A 21,094-nucleotide genomic window follows, 5' to 3' on the forward strand; every position below is an offset into this window, starting at 1 on the left:
ATTCATAAAGGACCCATGAATGATGAGCTATAAGCATTGTCTTTTTCTTTTTTTTCCCCTAATAAAGAAGAGGTTCTGCCTGATGAATGCCAGCTGAGGTGTGGAAGGACAGAGTCTCTGACCACACAGGTCAAGAAAACATCTATAGCAGATCGGCTGAGACAGAAGACAACCTTTTAAAATTTGATCTCTGTGAAAGAAAACCAATCTTTTTGTTTACTTACATTTCTCTACCGATTGTTGTTATATATTTTTGAAATTGTTTCGGTTGTTGAAAAGAAATATTTGCATTTCTGTTTATGTTAACCTAGTCGAGTTAATAATTTCAAGGTGACACCCATCACTGTGTGTAATGAGTGTTAAGATCAGGTTAGTGGAATACTCTGACAAAACTCCAGATTCTCCAGACAACGCTACAGTGAATACAAAGAGTGCCAAAAGGAGATTCTAAAGATGCTGCACAAACTCAGTGGAGAAGCAATAGTGTTGAGTAAAGAGAAATCTCATCTTCAGTTAACAGTAGAAGCACTGCAGATAATGAAGCACAACAGCATGGCAGAGTTGAATTGATGTTTATTTTACATATTTCACACCACCTACAAGTTGTTTTTCTTGACTTTGGATGTACTTCATTTACTATTTTGTCACTAGAAGTATGTATTCCGCCTTCTTGAAAGTAATTGATTCAATTATATTATGCATTATTTAAAAACTCTAATTGCATGTATGCACAGATACATAACGTATCCGGATGTCATCCCCATGTGCATATGAGGAATGTGTCAGTCTATAAATATAAAGGAATAATAATCAAACAGCAGCACTCAAAAAAAAAAAAAAAAAAGAAACAAACATTCCCAAATGGAACAAACCTTTAAAACCATCAGGATAGACTTCAGGAAGGAATTTAGTACTGATGTCTCCTTGAACAAAGCGTGGATGGATGATCACTTCTCGCAATAAAGAAATATTGTGAGCCACACCTGAAAACAAAAGATCAACAGAAAATCAGGTAAACATATTAATCACAAATTACAGTAGGACACAACTTCTAAAAATATGAGCTCTTATCTGTGTGGAATAAACACTTATTCACAACTTAGAGACCATAGTGCTGATATAATCAATGCACATTTACCAGTTTTGGTCCACTCCTGCCTCAAGATACCCTCCTTAAACACTCAGTTTAATTAAGAAATAAACATTCCAAATTTTCAGCTCACCAAGCCTAGTTCAAACACCTAGTTAAGTCAACGACAGGAAGCACAACCAAGAGACTTTTGATTCAGTCCTAGCACATGTAGGCAATATCAGAGACATCTCTTTGAAATGACAGATTAGTCATGACCGTAAGTATCAGTTCAATTCCAACGAACCCTGGCCCACCTTGTGATCCCTGCCACCTTCTACACGCACACTCCTGCGGAAGATATGTGTCATGTTACACCCTAAACAGAGTAACAAAAGATAGTAAGAAGTTTTATCACTTACATATAATTCTATAACATTTTTATCATTGTGAGTCAGACTCCTGTGGAACTTGCAAAACGAAGAAATCTAATGCTTGCTCTGTACCATGCCTGGCCAATTCTTTATCAAATGCTCTGTTCCCTTTTTAGCACTATTCCATGACCCTGCTAGGCATATAGCCCCCTCCAAAAATAAATTAAGTAAAAAATTACTTATCATAGAGCCCTTATAGTCAGCTTTGTCCTTTAGTTTCTCTGAATATTATACTTTTCTCTTTTTTTTTTATGAATTTCTTAATCTCCTTTCATCCCACTTCTCAGCCTGTCTGCTCTCTTTCTTTTTTTTTGTATTTTTCTTTCTCTTCTTTCCCCTTGCTTTTTGTACCAACAAAGACAGACAACAAACGCAGTCTAAAGCTACACAGCTCAAAGGATGCTGCCAGGGTCCATCCAGCACACAAAACAGTAAGTCCTCTACCCCTTCCTCACAGATAAGTAAACGATTAATTTGTTTTCTCAGAGAGGAAAGGAATAAACCATATTCCATTCCCAGCACAGGCTGGAAAAAAACATGATCAGGAGTAGATGTCAGCACAAAATATGTAACTCAGGATAGTTAACACTGGAAAAAAGATTGCCTAGTGAAAGATTCTGGAGTCAGTGAAATATTTTAAAACAGGTTAAAGAAACACCTGTCAGGACACAAATACAGTTGGCATACCTTAGTTCAGACAGTGGGACTAGTTGACTTTCTGAAATCCTTCAAGCTTTATTGTTGCTTTGAATTTAACAGGGCTGTGTAACTAAGTTAATTACTTAATGCTAAAATGCCCTTTGCCAGAAGTACTTGCAGTTTAGCACTGAAGATGATGGTCATTAAAAGTTATTTAACTGAAATATTAAATACAAAAAAGTCTTTGTAGGAAATGGGAGAGGAAAGGAGACGCAAAAAAAAAAAGCTCTGAGGAAAAAAAAAAATTCCCACATAATTTAAATTATCTTCTGCTTACTGCACTACAAATTATTTTCAAAGTGAAGATACTTTCCCTTTTGAGAGTAGCACACAGGTAATCTCTGGAAAGGAAAGTTTAAGATTATGCAGGTAAGAGAAAAGCACCATCTTCATCTCAAATCTCTTCTCAATTTTGGAAAGAGATTGTAACAGAAAACTTGAAAAGCCACCAGTTCAATGCCAATATGGCTACACAGAATGAGGCTACCTCATAAACATTAACGTTTCTTAAGAGAAGACAAAATAGATGTGGAGTTCAGGAGCACAAACTGTAAGCATTGGCTGCAGCCATTGCATCCATTTCAGGTACGGATAAATGAGGAAGCTGCTATAGGAAAGAGGTTATCCAGCCTCAGCTGTGTGGTGTGCACATTCTCACCCTTCAGGAAACACAAAGCCATTCACATTCTTTCCTGTCGGTGTCAGAGGGACAGGCAACTCCAAATCACTCTGCATTTGCCAGGTCATATGAACTTTGGTGTTAGGTGCACAAATCAGTTTATCTCATAAAAAATTGTCTGTGCATCCATACATCTCTAGTAAAGCACAAGATTCTGAACTTCAACATTAGACACGTTTACTTAAAAGTTATTATGATTATTACAATGTTGACATGATTCTGAAAGTTATCTGCACATTTCTTCTAATAGCTCTATTTTAAAATACCATGAATAAGAATTCATTGTAAATTTAGGTCTCTCAACTATAAATTAAGCTATTTGGATTTTTTTCCCCTATCAAGGTCTAACCAAAGCGAAGACACCAGCAGTACAGCGACTGCAAATTGCTGTAGCTACAGATGGAAATTCTTTTACGCTCCTACTTATTTTCCCTTTGTGTTTTTGCAGTTTAGAAGCATGAATAACATTCTTGTTATTTTATATGCAGACCAGTTCAAACAGTTTCAAAGCCTTTTTCCCCTACAGTCTGCTGCTGGTGTGAATTTTCAAGCTCTCTGTGTGGCCGTCACTGAAACCACTTTCAACACACAGAGTCAGACTCAGCCTCATTGAATCACGAAGGCACAGCTTTAAAGACTAGTTCATGAGCCATTAAGTAGCACATTACACAACCAGTTCAATGATGACAAGATAAAAATTTGGACATTTGATTACAAAAGGATCAGTCTCCTTGCTGCCTGTGACCTAGATAGTCATTCACGGACCCTGATATCATAAACACTGAAATAAATTCATATTGCATCTCTACTATACAATTTTATTTTTTTTTTAAGTCTTATGCTAAATGACTGTAGCTTGGAAACAAATGAAGTCTTTCTTTGGCTGCCTCAAAATCCCCTCAAAATTTCCCATTTGAATAGCAAGTTGAAACATCACAGAGATTTTCATCTATTAAGTACAGCTTCGGGACTATAATTAGAAGACAAAGAGGAGCTCTTCATTGCTCCCTGACTTTGAATCCAGGACTTAAACACACTACAATGTGTAACCAGATCATCTCATGTTTTTCTTTCCTAAACTGCTATAAGATCCCTGGTGAGATGATGGCTGATGACAGATGACAGAGCTTGGTCTCTCAACTGACTGCCCCAAAAGACCTGAAATTAAAAAAATACTGTGTGTATCTGAATTATTTCCAACTCATGTGCATCAGAAAAGTCAGAAGCTTCTGCAATGTTGTAAGCTCCTAAATTCCTTTTAAAAGTTCAATAGAGTAGACAAGCCTAGGTGTTCAGGAAGCAATATAACACATGCATTTCACATATGCAAATAAAAACTTAACACGCAAGTTTCCCTTTCAAGTATCATGAAACGCTATCTTTATCAGTCCCCGTGATCATTATGTGAGCAATGACTGTGTGTGTGGTTGGATCTGCTTCTCAAAAGTGAGTTGATACCTTTAGTGATGTTCCCAGTCATATGGCTTTTAAAAAAAAAAAAAAAAAAAAAAAAAAGTGTAGCAGTGTAATCCTTCAGAAGTCTAGAAGTTTTAGATTTGCAATTTAGCGTGACCTCTGTCAAAGTTCATAAGGTCTCCATCTGTGTGTGAGTAACTGCTAGGCTACAGAAATATGGACCCCTAGAGCAGCTTGCTCCTGACTACCTGCTGCTTCCAAAACACTGGCCAGACATTAGCCCCACACTCTCACAGGATCAAACAGAGGCTAACAGGCAGTGCTTATTTCATGCGAAGTTAGACACTAAACTGAAGTATATTGTATTTATGTTGCAGTGGTTTTCAGGGAATTTTTCTTTTTCTTGACCAGGTCTGCAGTCTGCCAGGAATAAAATCACATTTGTTAACCTGACAAGCCATGACATTTCCAACAAACAAACAAAATGCTAAACTATACCAATTTATTTCCCCTTCAGAAAACAAAATTTCACATCAGCATCATTTTTTACACTGTTAAGACTGATGCAGAACTGCAGATACAGTTATATTCTTCTTTTATCAATGCTCCTTGTGCCTCTATTTTTTTTATTTCATTTGGCTGTATTCTTCATACAATATTACAGCAGTAGAAGCTCAATTTAAGATGTACTACTTAGATTTAAATTTTGACACACTATTTTTCAGAATACATTTGTAAAAGACAGTGGACTAGCATTTAACTGCTGGTGATCTAATGAAACTTTAAAAAAAAATTATGTTTTATACATAACAAATATGTATTCCTGAGGTTCAATTAATTTTCCAGTTAAATTGTAGTTACTGCCTAATGAATACATGAACACACTAAATAATCACATTGTTCACCAGAGCCGATTAGTAACCTACTGTAGTTACTTCAAATAGTAACTATTTTAAGAAGCTCTCATTAAAAAAATAAATTCAAATAATCAGAAGAAATTATTTCCCATACTGCCTGTCTCTATCTTTTCTCCTTCTCTGGATTACATCTGCCTTAAAACTTTGCTAAATATACCAGATTTTTCATTAACTTACAAACTGTAGCCTACCTCCTAACTTGTCTTCACAAGAAAACACAATGAAGAAAAAGACAATAAAATCAATTTTATAGAAAACAAAAATTTTATAGCAGGTTTATGAACAGGATATCACATCACATTTTTATTCACTAAAAATCAGAACTTGGAATGCCAAGGCACAAAACCATAGGCAATATTTTCACTATAAATATTTACTGACACTAAACATATTCAGTGTTGATTAGCCTTTTTACAGTATTAAGCTTCTGTCATCTTGATGTCTGCAAACACAAATCTGCATTTATCCATGTAAACTTAATTGGAGTCCTACATGCCTCTCTGTAGATAAGCAGTTGAATAGACTTAACTTGCTGAAAATTTCAAATTGTGCTAAGTGGAATAGAAAGAACTTTATCTGCCTACTTACTGATTGCAAAAACAACATGTCGAGTACAGTAATAGAGGTTTCTCTTTTTTTTTTTTTTTTTTAAAAAAAAAAACAAGCTAAATTATCACCAATCAATTTAAATGCTGAATAACAATAAATGCTATGAAGTTTAGGAGACATTCCAGTCGATTTCTCTAAACAAAAAATTTTAAAAAATATTAAGCAAGCTCTGCACTGGGCATTATAAAATACTGATTATGTTACTCTCCACTTACCATAGATTTGCACAGACTATGAAAACACTGCTTTCAACACATGAACTTTTCCAAGTCCATGACTACTACACAGCTAGTCTCCATGTCTGCAGTTCCAAAAGTTGTTACAATATTCCTTAAAACCCTCAACATTCAACTGTTTAACTGTTTTTCAAAGCTTGTGTTTTGTTTCAATTCACTTCAGAGAGCAGGCTATCAGCATACAAAGTCCCATCCCAAAAGCAAGAAAAGGCTTTTTTAGCTTTTTAATACACATACATCCACATAAAGTTCTCACATAGGATCAGTACACAACTGACCCTCAGAGCTGAACATGTATTTCAATTAAAACTTTAATTCTTTAGATATTAAAGCCTTGAGCTCACAGAACTCATAGACTAGAATAAAGGCGGGGGGGGAAGGGAGGGGAAAGCAGATAATATATGGTAATATCCTACTGTAAAAATCATTAGTTCATACTGAAACTAAATTTTGTACTGCATGTACTTCTGAACCTCTTAATAACATTAAGCAGTCCATTTTTCATGGTGTTGGCAAATACACATAAATGTTTGAATCAGCAGAATAACTGGAAGTAGCAGTTAAGGAGGCTTTGTCAAGAACAAGCAAAAGAAAATGGACGTCCATCCTGCCATCATCCTTCTCCTCAGCCATCCCTTTACTCTAAAGGGGAACAGAACACCAGGATAACATTAAATCTAAGGGGCCTAACTAGAAATAACAGCACTTGTCTTTCAATGCCTCCTCAACCTGGCACACTGCATTTCTTGTAGTTTTTCCACTGCCACAACTCTTTTTTCTTAATTAAAAAAAAAAAAAAAAAAAAAAATCACAAAACTCCTTTGACAAAAAAGCACCTTATTTCTCTTCTCCTGTACCAGGAACACTGCCTTCCTTTTTCACCTGATCAACCTATACTTCAACTGTCCTTCCCTCTTTCTCCTCCATAGTGCAGTAGTCTACAACATTTCCTAAACTACGTGCCATAACGTTCCTCTGACAAGCTGCCGTTCCCACTCCCTCTCCTGTGACTGGCTTAAGAAAAAAAAAATCAGAGGAGAAACAAGAGGAGAATCTTCCCTCAAGTCAGCATCTGTGTTCCAAGCTGATGTTACCAAGGCTTCTGCAACGGTCGCTTCTAGTGGTTTTGAACTAAGTTCGTTGCCTTCCATTCTCCAATTTAAGTTTCCATGCTGACACACTTGAGAATCTACTGGCCCCTGTTGCAGAGGGTCAGAAAACACAGAGACTCTTGCAGAACTCCCAGCCCCTGTTCCCTCTGCTACACAAAGGGGAGTTCAGCTGTACAACCTGTTGCAGTACATTTTTAAAGCACAACCAGGAAAATGATGCCTGTTTCATTCTTTTTTTAAAAACAGACATAATATGCCTTTTGCAGGAAAACTGGTTTACACAAAAAGATTGGTTTTTTTCACAGTATCAGTGAGCATATTTGCATACCTGCATGGAATCAGAATACAGGAAAGTCTAAAACTTACAAGTATCACTGTCATTGAGAAATATCTTTTAAGTTAATATATGAAAGACAAAATCATTCAGTAGTTTATGATGTTTGGATTTAAAGTTTATTGTGAAAACCTTTGTTCCTGAAAATTCATTTCTTTGAAATATATGATAAAATATTAAAATTAAAGTGAGATCTTTTTGTTGGATGCTTTTTCTTGGAATGTCAAGGCCTTCTCTACAATACTCAGCACAGTCCTCTTTTTCCTCCCAATTCGTCTGTTTCCAGATGCAAAAACTCAAGACAACAGTTTCTGCTGCCACTGTTCTGGGACGTGTCCATTCATATCAGAGAGTTAGCTTCTATATTCCCATTCCCCTCAAACATTCACCACGCTTATTTACGACTTTTCTGTTTTCTTTTCTACGATTGCTCTTTTAGCCCATGCTGGAAGATTGTCTCCTGGTTAGAGGCTCCCTTATTTGCCCCTCATTTCTACTCCTCCTTGCTCTATCTGCTGCTTACTTTTTCCACAGACACTCCTTTTTCCACTCTTCTTTCTCCCAAAGGGTCTACTACATTTCTCTCTCCCCACAGCAATAAGAATCTCAACAGATAATCGTTGACTTTACACAAAGACTCTTAATTTCACGTTACCGTTCTCTATCTGAATCAGCAGGGAAGATAAAAAGCAAACAAAGGTCAAAGGAAAGATTACAGGAATCTCTGCACTCAAGGATATGAGCTATCTGCCCAGACACACCTCTGGTGAACTGATAATCAGTTCCATTTGCAGCATAAATATGTCCGTTTCTTTTACTTAAATATATAAAAACAATTTTCATACATAAACTTTCCAGAGCTTCATACTGGATTTTATATACGCCTTTAAATGAACTGGTTATTCAGAAGCATAAATTACATGGAAAATATATGCTAAAATCTTAGAGAAACAAAGAGGGAAATCACCCATCATGTTCACACATACAGTAGAGACACTGAAAAGCATTCTTCCAATACTCCATTTCCGTTGTTCAAATTGAAAAGAAGAAACAGAACCTTACATTTCGGAAGAAAAGTGGCATAAAACGAGAGAAAGATGAACTACTAACACCAGTGCAAGCTCACAGGAAACAACTCATGCTTCATCCTGATGAGCAACAGTGCCTCTTACGCTTGACCAACACCTTGAACTTTCCAGTATTCACAAATACCACTGGATAAAATGAAAAGTGTATCTGCTTGAGACAAATCTGGGTTAGATCTTGAACATTAATCATCCTCAAACTACAGTGGAAGACCTACAGACAAAAATGTTACCTAATTAGACCCTTTCTCATTCAGAAGTCCCAACTAAGATTTTGAATTCAGATCAGTCCTCAGTGGAGGACTGAGTTCCTATCAGAATAATTTAAAGGACCTTAGGAGATAATTTAATCCAATTCACCACTCAAAGAAGTGCTATCTTAGACTTTCACCTGTTCCTATTAATAACACTGTAGGTATTACACAGGAAATAAGACGCAGATTACATTCCCGTTATCACATTGAATGTACCTTGAGTTACTCAAATTGCCAGCACCTACCAAACAGACTATAGAATTCCTTATTTCAGTGTGTGCAAGTTGTCACCAGACTAAACTTTAATAAAATCTTAAGGCAATAGGCATTTTCAGAGCATAGCATTGTTGCAAATATTACAATTTTATTTATTCAGCATTTCTAATCAAGATACTGCTATTATAGGCACTATATGATGAAGTCTTGGTTGCTTAAAATACTATTTACTGGAATTTTGTATAAGTCTGCTTTCTTTGCAAATATTAGATTACATTTTTTGAAAATTTAATTAATTTCATTTCCTTCGTGATGTCCAGCAGATTTAAGTGAGAGGGATAGTGGAACCACAGATTCAAGGCCAGGCACTACCTGGTCCTAGAAAACAAGCTAATAAAGGCTGCAGTCTGAGGACTTGTTCCCTGTAAGTGGGATGGAGCTAAAAGGAAATGGGTAACTCTTGGATATCCTAAAGCCACAGCAGTAAAACTTGAACGTCTGCTCATACAGCCAGTAGACAAGGAACAGCAGAGTAAGTCCTTGCACTTCACGTTGCCAGCATGCCTCCACTCAGCCTGGATGAGTGACCTCCTGTAGGGTCACTGTGCCGCTTCAGTCTCTGGATTCTCCGCTGGGACTGCCATGAATGACATTATATGGTGGCATTTGTTCCAGGAGGACATTTGTCTTCTAGGAACTGGATAAAGACCACTGATTTCACGCAGGTCAGCAAGCAACCATCAAAATATTAGTGACTAAAAGTCCTTACAAACTTTTGCCAGCTTTGAACTGGTGACACAGAAGTGATCGGAAAGACTCCATGTTCCATTAGGAGTCCCTAAGCTACCCATTAGATGGTCTTTGACCTGTTACCCAGTCACCCCATCCCATATCCCATTCTCACTCTATGTGAGCGCACAAGCATTGTTGCTTACAGAAATGTTGCAATTCTTGGGAATTTAAATCTGAATTCTCACAGTGTATATTATCAGTACAATTCACACTGACTTCAGCTGGCAATGCTTAGCTAACATGCTTTGTAACTCAGAAGAGACTTGTTACTTACAGGGAAAAACACGCTGTCTCTAAAACACAAAGCAAACACAAAAACTGCTTCCAAGGAAATTGGGGGCACGGGGAGAGCGTGTTTCAGGCACAGGAATATGAAGCATACTATTCAGGAAGACTACAGTGATTTCTAAATAGTTATGTACAGGCTCACTGTTCAAATATAAAAACATGTAACTTCAAAGCTAGGTAAAAAACTATTCTGTACCTTTTACTACTACTGACTCAGTTACAAAGAAGACTTCACGTGAGGCACTTTTACGTAAGATCAGGGTGGTTTAATATTGTTTTACATAGCACCTAACATTTTCAAGCAAAAATATACACAATAGTTCCAGCAATAAATGCATGAAATTGCTTTTACTTTTCTTATGTTCAATTATTTTTGTCCATTTAAATATCAATTTTTTACTACTTCTGCATTATCCATTGGGCTTACTTGAACTTAGAGACAATGGTTTCAAACAGGGAGAAGGCCCATACATGTCAACGCAGTTTAGAACATTTGAAATTGCACAGACTACAAACTGCCCTATCAAGCACCATTCACACTAGGCAACAGAAGAAATCCTTCAATATTCATGAATGTTACATTTTATTAAACTCTGAGAAGAAACTACCAGTTGTGTAAAACTACACAAAAATCCTGTTGGTTTTCAAATGGAAACCACTGCTCACTGCAACCAAAAAAAAAAAAAGTGTTCTGGAAATTCATCTATTTTTTAAACCTGTGGTAAGTTAAAACCTGTCCTTTGTAATACTAAAAAAAAATGCATTCCTCCCGTAGTTCACTTATTAGCTCTTTCAGTGTTTTTAATAGACAAAGAGCCTTTTCACAGGTAGAAATACTACAAAGATATCAGGTATGAACACTTAAAAGCATACATGCATACTAATAAGAGGCTGTAAAAAAATCAAGAATATGAATTAGCAATTTTCATATGTAATATGTCACATCCTTTGTAGGTATTATCTATCTGTGGAATTGTTACTTGGTACACACACATGTGCGTAAAACACCTAAGAACAAACAATCAGGTTCCACTCCATATTATAGCACACAATAAAAGACTGTGCTCCACACACAATTCCAATACTCTCATTACCTATAATCCTTCTAGCACGATTTTCTATTAACTCAAACTGAGTTTGAATCCAGAGCTTATCTCCATTAAAAACAAACAAACAAAAAAACCCACTACCTCACATCAGTCTAGCTATAGTGGTATAAATTTCTCTTTCATATGAATTTACCCAGCTGATATACTCCAGGGGTTTACATCAGCACATTGCATCGCAATAGTCCAATGGCTCAAGTTGCACCAGTATAGATCCATTTCAGAGCTATGCAGTTCTTTTACAATGGTTAACCCTACCACCTATCTAGCTACGCTGTGGTAGAGAGATGGTCATCTTCCCCTAGATAGATAAATCTTCCTAGCCTGACATGGCATCTGTAGTATTCAGCAGACAGCATTAAAGCCAAATCAAGTTTTACAGAAACACTCATGTGATTGTCTGCTATATGAGGTCTCTCCTGCTCCTCCTCCCAGCCACTCAGAGGAGGAACTAAGTGTTCCAAGTCTTTTTCCCATCTCAAACCATGGAACAATCTGTGCAGCGACCAAAACAAGGAACAAAGGCAGCAAGCCTCCAACAACTTCCTTCTTGCCTACCCTGGTTCTTCAAGCATACTGACTAGTAATGGAAAAAAACAACTCCCCCAAACACCCACACAGTTAAGGGGCAAAATTAAGATTTTTGCCACATTACAGCTCCCGTCTCTAATAATACCCAGAAAAAGAAAGGATAAGAAATCCAATTTCTTCCCTCTCCTATGAGATTTCATTCCTATTTTCCAAAAGACACAGAGGAAGATCCAAGGTTTTCTCCTACACAAACCATGACTTTCCTCTCTAAAACTTAAAAGAAGTTAAAGTGGTCACGGTTGATTCACCCCTGCTGCTTGGAAAGGCTAGAACAGCAGCTACTTCTCCTAGGCAGACAGTCAGCAAGAGCTGAAACACATTCTGATCATCAGCCTACACATGTATTTGCCCAAACTTAAAGAATTACCTTGAAAATAAGAAATATGTATATACATAATCAAATACTGTATTGTGATATTATTTGACCATAATTGATGTATTAAACTGCTATAAAACAGCACATATTTTAAATTTCTTACAGTGTAGTGGCCCTTTTTTCCCCTCCACAACACAATAAATGAATTATATGCTACTATTTTGTGACAACTCTTACGAGTTTAAGGAAATTATTTAAATATTTATCTCATAATATTCAAGTAAAAATAACAGAGGAAAAAAACGAAATCTGTTTAGAGCTGATGGATATTCTCAGCTTAATTAACACAAGCTTTTCCTGTTTCAATTTGCACTTAAGAAGCGGGAATTTTATTCAATTTGCTAATTACTACATCTTCAAGCTGTTTTCTTGAAATAGATGGCAGCCTATCACACTAGGAATCCAAATTTCTGTAGTTACCTCGAATTACGTAATTGTCCAAAGCCTCTTCCATTCTTTTCAGTGCTTCAGCTCTATTAGAGCCATAGGTAATCAGCTACACAAAAAAAAAAAAAAAAAGAATAAAAGAGTAGTATTTCAGTTACCCAGAAATTAGATAGTTTGTCTCTAGATTCTGAATAGCATTTAAAATGAAAATGGTTTGTAGAACTTCTGCAGCCACAAAAACATTTCTCTCACATTACTGTATCTGTGTTTCAGAAGCTCTCCAAAGCTTCAAGAGAAAGCTAAGATCTCTTAACTCATTTAATGAAAGAAGGCCAATCACTTTTCCTTCATAAAATTTAGAATATCTAAATAAGCTCTCTTTTTTTCTTTAGGCGCATGGAAAATTAAAGCAAAGGTTCAGTATCTAGCTGACTCTCCTGATTTCTAATGCCCAATTGACTTCTAAGATTCAAGTGTGAATTTTCTAGACAACTGAACTCTGACTATAATGTCATATTTTAATTTTAGCAATATGTTACTAATGAATAAGAACTAATACTAAGAGACGCTATCAATCATTTCTTTCACTGCTTCTTTTTGGAAGCCAGAATTATTAACATTTTAGTTCTGGCCAGGTTAAATTTTAAAAGATAGACTGACAGCATCTAAGTCTGAAAGTAAGGGCTTCTGTTTAAATCAGAATCCTTTTAATAATCAGAAACTGCAAAACAAACATTTATGGTATCAAAAGAAAAAAAAAAAATTTGGTTTAGAAGTGACACTAAAATTCCTCTACTCCACATCTTCCTTCACTTCTTTCACATTCCCATGAAGTATGTTACGGCTAACATCTTTAAAATACTGATTTACCAAACCTTTAATACACTCTCCACCTCCTTTATAAGATCTGTGTATAAAATTAGTGTTTCATGCCTTCAGAATATGGAAAAATAATCAGCAACTCACTTTTGAGATCATAGGATCATAATAAATGCTAATATCACTTCCTTGCTGTATGCCACTGTCAACGCGTACCTTCAAAAAATAAGAAGCAGAAATAATTACATATTGGAAAAAAACATATTTCAACATGAGATCAAATCTACCTGGCAGGCTTAAAATATACTACCCATGAAGCTTATCGTGTACATTTTTTCCCCTTGAAGAAGTAGAACAAGTATTTGTTTTCAGAGAAGCTGAGAGGGAGGAAGGGGAGCTTTTTCCTCCACCAGCAAAAATACTTGCAAGTTGTTCTCTCCTTTAAAAGAAAACACGACTGCAACATTCAGCTGACAGTCAAAATTCTCTTTTGTTCTCCTAGAATGTACAGCAAACACATTAAATTTGATCTAACAATTTAGGTTGTGTTACACACTCTAAACTTCAACTGTGAACATATCCAATTCTGATTTAATCCCTGTAATAAAATATAGTTGTAATTATTCTTCTGACTGACACCTGGCATGAGGGATGCCCCTCGTAATCACATCCTTTCTGCATATATATATATATATATATATATGTAATCACATCCCCCATGTTCCACTACAGCCCTTCCAAGGGCTCCAGGAGGAATACAAGTAGGGAGCATTCAGCAGGAACTTTGGAGCTCTGCTTATCAGCTCCATAGGAATACCGACCCTGTGGTTTTCATGTCTGTAACACTTTCCTTCTTTGCCTCACCCTCTCAACTGTAAAACATTTTTTTTCTGTTGCTGCTGTTCCCCTGAGGCTTTAATGTTTACACAGCTTTTTCCATGGCTTTGCTTTGTAAGAACACAGCCCCAATTAAAGCTCTTATTCTGCAATATTAATGGAAAAAAATAACACAAGTTCAAAAATGTCTTTTGAAGAGGCTGATTGCTGTTAACCAGCCAACAAGTTAGTTAGTGTATTGCTGATTCTTGTTTTCATCTCTCAGTTTGACTTCATCACTGTAGCAATGAGGTTAGCCATACAAAACTTTTCAAATGAGCAATTTCTGGGGAATAAACATTTATTAAATTGCTGCTTTTGAGCACTGGAATCTGAAATATTTTTTAAAAACTAATCAAAATAACTCAAGAGTGATAAATGCATTCTGGGGATCATAAGGATGGAGGGCTCCAATCAAAGCTGTTGAAGCAGCAGGACTCCGATATACTGCATTGTAAAAGGGGTGGGAAAGAGGGTCCTGGAATCTCACTTAAATCTTCACCTGTGGGAAGGAACCTTTGTAATAAACAGCAGCTCATCTGTCTGCAGCAAGCCAGAAAAAGGTCAACGCAACGGCTGTTAGGCCTTTAATATTTTAATTTAGGCAATTATCAAGGGACCACATGTAGAACCTCTTGTCTACAGAATCCACATGAGGGCACGATGATGACTTTATTATCCAAATGACATAAAAAGATACCCTAGCAGGTGTACTCACTTTCTTCAGTAAGACACAGTCTGATCAGTTTTTAGGACATGATGTTTTTTAAAAGCATATACTTATTAATGTATTTGTATTTCTAGATTTATATATATTGATTCTTATATTTTTATGTTTATTTGTACAGAATATTTATTCATATGTAAAGGTAGCAGCACTTCTGTAGCATTTTTATCACATCTTATCTGAATGTGCTTTATCTGTGCTTACCTAGGCCCCCCACTACCCATATCAGGCACGTTTAACATTAGCTACTGATGGGAAGGTAGTTCAGACGTGACATAATTACAGAAAAAACATGCAGCATATTTCCTAGACCCCCTTCTTGTAACTGCTAAACCACCCTTCCTCCTAGGATGTCTGCCTATATATAAAGTCAATGCATATATTCTCACATTCAAAATAGAAAAAGTTATTTTACCCACTCAGTCCCAGATAAATCCCTTGCCCATAATATTTTTTTTCAGTACACAATAAATACATATATGACATGAAGGTATGACATACATACTCCACATATACTTGAATTATACTCTTGACTTTTGTCTCCAGAGTAGCACCTATAAATGATTACATACAAGTGTTCAGGGGTACTGTAAGGTGCATGTAAGTATACACGTATGTCATATTTTGACAAAGAAAAACAACATATGAAAGGTGCATAATTCAGACCCAGAGTAAGCAGGTTAGTCAGATCTTGAAGTTATTGTAAGGCTTCTCAGCCTACTGAATACATGCTCTGTCTGCTCTGTGTTTCTGTTGATCGCAACATACATGCATACCGCTATACCATTTATACTTTTTTCCTAAGTACAATATCCTGAAAAATAAAAAAAAATTTAAAAATACAGTGAGAATTGAAAATTCTTTAAAAACAGCAGCATAATTTATTTTTTTAAAAATCTGAGGTCCTCTGCAGAAGTTTAATTTTAATAAAATAAATGACAGCAGAAAGAAATACTTTTACCATCTTCAATTCTCTCTGTGGTGCTTACACTTTCAGAGCTTAGTAACAGCAGGTAATTTTATGAACTATATGGCGTGACAGAACTTAACAAATACTGGATGAAAAAGAAACCCTAATTCAACAGATACTTGCTACAATACGCTTAACTTCATTAAAAAAATAGCAATATTTATTAAGTCTCCAACATTTACTTCTGCTTAACATATTTCCTTTCTTTTATTCAGTATTTAATATACCAAAGAAAGGCTATGGTTCAAGATCCTGCTGTACCCTACAGCTTATCGGTATTACAGCTCCCAATACTTTTATTGCTGTTGTACTACCATGATGCGTTATTACACTAGGACAACAGTAAAGTGAAAGATTAAAAAAAAGCTTAAGGGCGGGGGGGGGGGGGGGAGCAGCACATTCTATGCCCCAGTCCTGCAAAGGACTACTAGTGCACCAAATTCCACTTACACATAGGTTCTAGTATTTCTCAGTTCTTTGCCATATCAGAGTCTAAGAGTTTACTCTTCGTGGTAAGAGTCATTAAAATATTAGACTGCCCATAATAACAGCAAAGAGCAATGCTGGAGCTCTTCAGATATGGCAGTACATTTGCTACGTTGTGTAAGAGCACTGAACATGAATGCTCGCTATCCTAATATGGGGTTTTGTGGTTATTAATCTTAAATTTCATTCTCAAAGACGAAAAAAATGGTATTTAGGAGTACCATGTTCTAAGAAAATTACAGACTACATGACAAAAATAGCCAATATATTCCTATCCATGGCTAAGAAAAAAAAAAAAAAACAACCCTCACACACTCACACAGCCACGCACACCAGTTCCACCAGCTTAAGCAGCTGACACACAGGCACAGGTAGACAATCAGAGTTAACTTGAGACACAGAAGAAAATAATTGAAAATGCATTTGGCAAAACACTACTTATAAGCCAAACTCACTGTGACACACTACAAGTCTCCGCTAATTTTTTTTTAAGCCAACTTGTTGGCGATTCTAAAATCTAAAATGCAGAAAAACACTGTGGCACAATGGGCCTGTAACACTGAAGTGTTTTAGTTGTATTAATTTTGTTCTTAGCGGCATGACATCCTCAGGAGAGAAATTAGTTTCACAGTGGCAGAAAATATGTATTAAGACACCAAACCATGAGTGTCTACATAAAAAAAAAAAAGCTGTTTTATTTTAAATCCTACAATAGAAGTAAACAGAAAGAGAACAGCCTAGACACTCCGTATGAGCTCCTCGAGCCATTGCTCGGGAGCCTCCAGCGTAATTAAAATTTCTTTCTTCGGTACCACGACGGACCACGTGAAGCGATGAGGCAGCTCCCACCCTTCATTTTCAATTCACCTCTCCCCCTAAGCACAACTCCCAGCCCACCCCGTCTACCTGACAAGTGACAGCCCAATCTGATTAAATGCTTGCAAGGGAGGGGACTCATGGGCCTCCATGACAGGCCAAAAGTGATCACCATGGAGATACATAATTACAGCTGTCAACGCGTCTACTGTCCTGCTGGCATCAATTTGATTGCTCCCAGCAATAATGATAGACAAAGCTTAGTGTGCACTCTCCTGCACCCAATCACTTTATCTGTTCCGTGGTCCATTTAGCTGACATGCAACATTCACACAAGCAAATAACAGCAGTAAGCAGAACATTTAAGGCATTTTAATTGTTTTTTCTTTGTATGGATGGCTCATAAGCGCAAATGTTATTACATAAAACTCCTGCTGCAGCATTAATTGAAGAAAGATTTGGTGGGACAAAGACTGTAGGGGGTATAGTTTGTCCATTATCACTTGTACTTTCAACAGGTCTCACGTTTGGAAAATTGCAAATTGCAAAAACTTGCAAGGGCAAAATGTTTGACATCCTGTTAGCTATTACAACATGGTGAAAACTTCTAACAAGCACTGGAGTATTTGTTATAAATTCTTATTAAATACACTCTTTGGTTCCTTTTTTAAAAAGTTTAGATACATCCAATGATACCTTTTTCCCTCATCTCCTCTTTAAGATCACATAATGCCTTTTAGATCTTCACAATTTTTTCTCTGCTTTCAGGCTTTGAACACAGCATGAAGCCTTAAAGACCAGAAAGGGTCAGGTCCCTTTGGAAAATACACGGGCAAAAACAATTTAAGAAGCAAAATAAATCACATATCCAATAACATCTCCACATTCAAGATTCCTCCTGTAATCTTTCACTATTTTCCATGCAGGCAGACTGAATAATCGTATTCATAGACGATACAGCCCTGTCATTCCACTAACTGACACAGTGCCACGTATATATGTGCACTTACGACTTTGACTACCTTGATTTTACAGAAAGGCAGTGTCCTTGTTCTTTACACACAGCAGAAAACACTGTTTGTTAAACAGTCGTTCCACACAGTTAGACTGTATCCTGAAACGCGTAATAATCACTGTAACAAGTTTCCTCTTTAAAGTCTACAAAGCCAAGAGAAAGCACTGGCAGTTTCTCACCCGTGTCCCCAGTTCTCTGCGCTTAAAGAGCTGACTCAACGTTTCACTGTCCTTTCTAGTCACCACGATACTTCTTCTAAAGCTGTGCTTGAAAAACTTAAGCTGAAAGTTATACAACATAACAAAATATTTCAACATATAATGGATTCCTGTTATACCCAAATTTGAATACTTTAAACTCAGTTTGGAACTGTATATTTTTAAGCAGTTTTTCACGCTGCACAAACAAATATTGCCATGTCCTGTCCTGCCCCAGCAAGAAGTTGGAAAAAAGGCAAGACTTACAAAGCTGCGGAGTACTTACAGTCTCTGTCTACAAAAGAAACACTCAGCACCTATGAAAATCAGAACCAAGTTTACTTACACTTGGCACGTGCAATGGTTCCTGATACTGAGACAGTTTACCAATGGATGGCAGGCCAAAAGATTTGTAGGGGTCCTGAAATAAAAGTCAACATGACAGAGCATTAAGATTTTACAGATGCAGACAAAATAACATTAAAGAGTCTGAAGTTTAACGGAAACTACTGCTGGAGCAACTTTGTTTTCTTCTACAGAATTACTTGTGTTGAAGTACATTTATTCATCCACCTACCCCTGCAACTCCAAATAAAAGACTGGAAACATATACGTTCTCTTGCATCACAGTTAAAAAGTAGGAAAGAAGTGTTCTGCACATAGCTACAGTACCACCAAAATATTCAAAGATGACATTTTAATTTGCTACACTGTGCCTTGGAAGAAGGATAGAAAAGTATTCAAAAGGGTGGAGCTGAGAAAAGAGTATATGGGGAAAAAAAAATCAGAGATAAAAGGGCAGTTAGGAATTCAGTTATCATAAGAAATCAAACTGACCTTTATGTCTTTGGAAATCTCCAACATAATACAAATAATACAATATCAATATAAACTTAATAGGAGAGCAAATAAATATATGGTCTACAGAATAACTAAACTCATGGCAAAGGAAATGGATCCACTACTTACTTGCAAATTTGAGGGAATCTAAATTGAACAAAAAAAAATAAAAATCCCAAGTATCAGTTACCCCAGGGTAAAGCCTACTCATACTCAGAAGAGCTTCCATGCCAATCACAGGACAAGTATTTACTCTTTATCGAAACAGTTCATATAACTTGTAATCAGTAGAGCATGTGAAATTATGCGCATGTCATGAGGAGAAAGAAAAAACTAAGATAAACTAAGATGCTCGGGATCACAAAATCCACAATAGTTAAGTGAGGGGGAAAAACATCTCCATTTTCGAAAAGCACAGTTACCTAAAATGTTCCTCAAACAACATGAAAACATCTGAGCATAATTTTTAAATTAACAAATCTTTATTATCGTGTATCAAAAATGACAGCAAAAAGATGATTCCTTGAAATGTCCTGAACATGCTTGAAAATAGGTTTTATATTTTATTAAGCTTATTAAAGGTGAGATAGAGTCATACTGTAATTATAAAGTTATTGTCTTGGAGGGTACCTTGAAAGTTTGTCCTATAAACTGTAGTTTCAGAAGATCTAGAACTTGCTTTTTCAGCACGCTATTAAAATATTTTAGCACAACAACAAAAATTCTGTAAGCTACTGATTTTCAACTGTCTTTTTGAGACAAAAAGTATCAAGTACACAAGTTAAGAAATCTGAAAACACTAGTTAACTGCAGCAAATAACTCTAGCACTCCATCATTAAACGTGAACAGAATGTCCTTAGAAATAAACCTTGGTTATCTCTTTTACTACTTTTAATTTTGATTTTCAGAAAAAAAAAAAAGATATGTTGAAATACACACTGTATTTTGAATTTAAAAATAACAATTCTACAAAAGCTCATTAACTGTTTGTGTGACACACTCTAAATCCTGACTTTCACATGATATTCCTTGACTTCACCTTGGCATCTATCCACACCTGGGTATTATTACTCCGCAATTCAACCACCTACCCTCCTCCCCATTACCACTCATTTACCTCAGCATAAACTCGACATTCAACCGCCCAGCCGTTGATGGGAATATCAGCCTGTTTGTGCCTGAGAGGGTAACCCTTGGCAACACGGATCATTTCTTGGACTAAGTCCAGGCCGGTAATGCATTCTGTGACGGGATGTTCAACCTGCAAGGTCAAGAACTGTCAGTCAGTAGGTAACAAAAAACAACCAAAAAAACTAAAATAAAATAAAACAAAAAACCAACCACAAACCATTCTCCATAAACAAACATAGATAAACAAGAAATTAGACCAACCAAAGAACAGACAAAGAACACGTTCCTATCTTGGTCTTCTTTCCCAAAAAAAAATTCTACTTGACAAACTCCAGCAACCACCTTTGCAGGGAAACCTCAAAAAATAATATAATTAATGAAATACAAAAACTAGGAGCAGCATACAAAAGGAAACGTATGGAGAACACCTAAGAGGGTTTCGCAGGGTTTTGTTTGGTTTTATTTTCCATTTATTTTACAAATTCAAATGCACCTGGTGAAAATGAGTTGATTTTTCTTTGTCGAAAAGCTTTTCCCATTTGATTTTGTTTTGAAAAGACTCACATTATAGCCATAAATATATTTTAATTGAAAATCTCAAAGTAGCTGATAATCA

General features: G+C 36.3%; 1 protein-coding gene across 2 annotated transcripts in view; it reads right to left on the reverse strand.

Moving 5' to 3' along the window:
• The window catches only part of PCCA (propionyl-CoA carboxylase subunit alpha), a 284,142-nt gene that overhangs the window by 143,060 nt on the left and 119,988 nt on the right, over nucleotides 1-21,094 (reverse strand). For both annotated transcript variants that reach the window (XM_086770975.1, XM_086770983.1), the window contains 5 exons: nucleotides 20,465-20,608; nucleotides 18,853-18,927; nucleotides 13,567-13,635; nucleotides 12,634-12,709; nucleotides 873-983 (listed from right to left, as the gene is read on the reverse strand). In XM_086770975.1, the coding sequence (XP_086627101.1) occupies nucleotides 873-983; nucleotides 12,634-12,709; nucleotides 13,567-13,635; nucleotides 18,853-18,927; nucleotides 20,465-20,608 (475 nt within the window). The remainder of the gene's footprint in view (nucleotides 1-872; nucleotides 984-12,633; nucleotides 12,710-13,566; nucleotides 13,636-18,852; nucleotides 18,928-20,464; nucleotides 20,609-21,094) is intronic.

The sequence above is a fragment of the Chlamydotis macqueenii genome, chromosome 1, assembly GCF_036417535.1.
Source record: "Chlamydotis macqueenii isolate bChlMac1 chromosome 1, bChlMac1.mat, whole genome shotgun sequence".
Lineage (NCBI taxonomy): Eukaryota > Metazoa > Chordata > Aves > Otidiformes > Otididae > Chlamydotis > Chlamydotis macqueenii.